The 1,113-nt window shown below is 33.3% G+C and overlaps 1 protein-coding gene across 1 annotated transcript in view; it reads left to right on the plus strand.

Annotated features, from left to right (window-relative positions):
* The window catches only part of LOC105530681 (anoctamin-5), a gene marked incomplete at its 3' end in the record, with an annotated part of 85,911 nt that extends 85,156 nt beyond the window's left edge, over positions 1-755 (plus strand). Inside the window, exon 18 of the mRNA XM_011968319.1 lies at positions 625-755. Within this exon, the coding sequence (XP_011823709.1) occupies positions 625-755 (131 nt within the window). The remainder of the gene's footprint in view (positions 1-624) is intronic.
* Between the last annotated feature and the right edge of the window lie 358 nt (positions 756-1,113).

Raw genomic sequence — 1,113 nt, forward strand, 5'->3', positions numbered from 1 at the left:
TTTTAATACATCAAATACATTTTTCTGCATCAATTGAGATGATTTTATATTTTTCACCTCAAACCAGTCAATGTAATATATTTATTGATTTGCTAATTTTATTTTCTTTTTAAAAACTCTCTTTTTTTAAAAAAGTAATACATTCTCAAGATATATCATCTTTTTATATAGCATGGAATACAGTTGGTTAAAATTTTGTTTAATGTTATTGTATTTATTTTCACATTATTTAAGTCATTTCCTATTATAATCAATTTCATATTTGTTTGAATTTTCTTCCGAGCATCATGACAGCATCAGGATTAGTAAGTGGTTTTTAGTGATAACCCTGTCCTCCACTTATTCCTTAGCCATGCTGTCTCTGAGTGAATATATTTCTCTGAACAGAGTAAAGATTGTCTTATTTTCTCAATCACCCTAATAAAGAACTCTTGACTTATGCAGGTATCATGAAAAGAACACTAGATTTTGATGTGCGCTTTGGCTGGAGTCATTTCCCTTTGCTCTGTGATCTTAAGTTTCTCAATCTCTAATTTCTGCTAGGTTCCAGATCTAACACTCTGATTCTCTGATCGTTTTCTTGTTAGTTACATTTCATATATTAACTTTTATCATTTCCAACAGCTTGGCTTTGAATTGGTGGAGACGCCGAAAAGCTCGGACAAACTCTGAGAAGCTGTATAGTCGATGGGAGCAGGATCATGACCTTGAAAGTTTTGGACCCCTTGGGCTTTTCTATGAGTACTTAGAAACAGGTAATTTTTAACCACTGTTCTGAAACATAGAGTCGGCATGAATGAGTGGTTTTTCAGCTCCTGATATTTCTTTCTGCCTTGCACGTGGTAGGTGTTCAATAAATCACTGGCTGATTGGCAAAAACGATAAGTGGAGGGATATAAAGAAAATTTGTTCCCTATTTCCCTGTTCCATCAAACAGACTGTGGAATAAAGTTTAGTTTCAAAACACTAATCTCAGAGACATAATTCCTATTAATTGAATGTTAATATTGTTGAACCAAATCAAGTAAGAGTCGTTTTTTAACACCCATCTCAAATTCGCTTTGATGGCTATTTCTCCATTTCTTTGCCTCAGTGACAGCTCAAAGACAAAAT

The sequence above is a fragment of the Mandrillus leucophaeus genome, unplaced genomic scaffold (genome assembly GCF_000951045.1).
Source record: "Mandrillus leucophaeus isolate KB7577 unplaced genomic scaffold, Mleu.le_1.0 Scaffold839, whole genome shotgun sequence".
NCBI lineage: Eukaryota > Metazoa > Chordata > Mammalia > Primates > Cercopithecidae > Mandrillus > Mandrillus leucophaeus.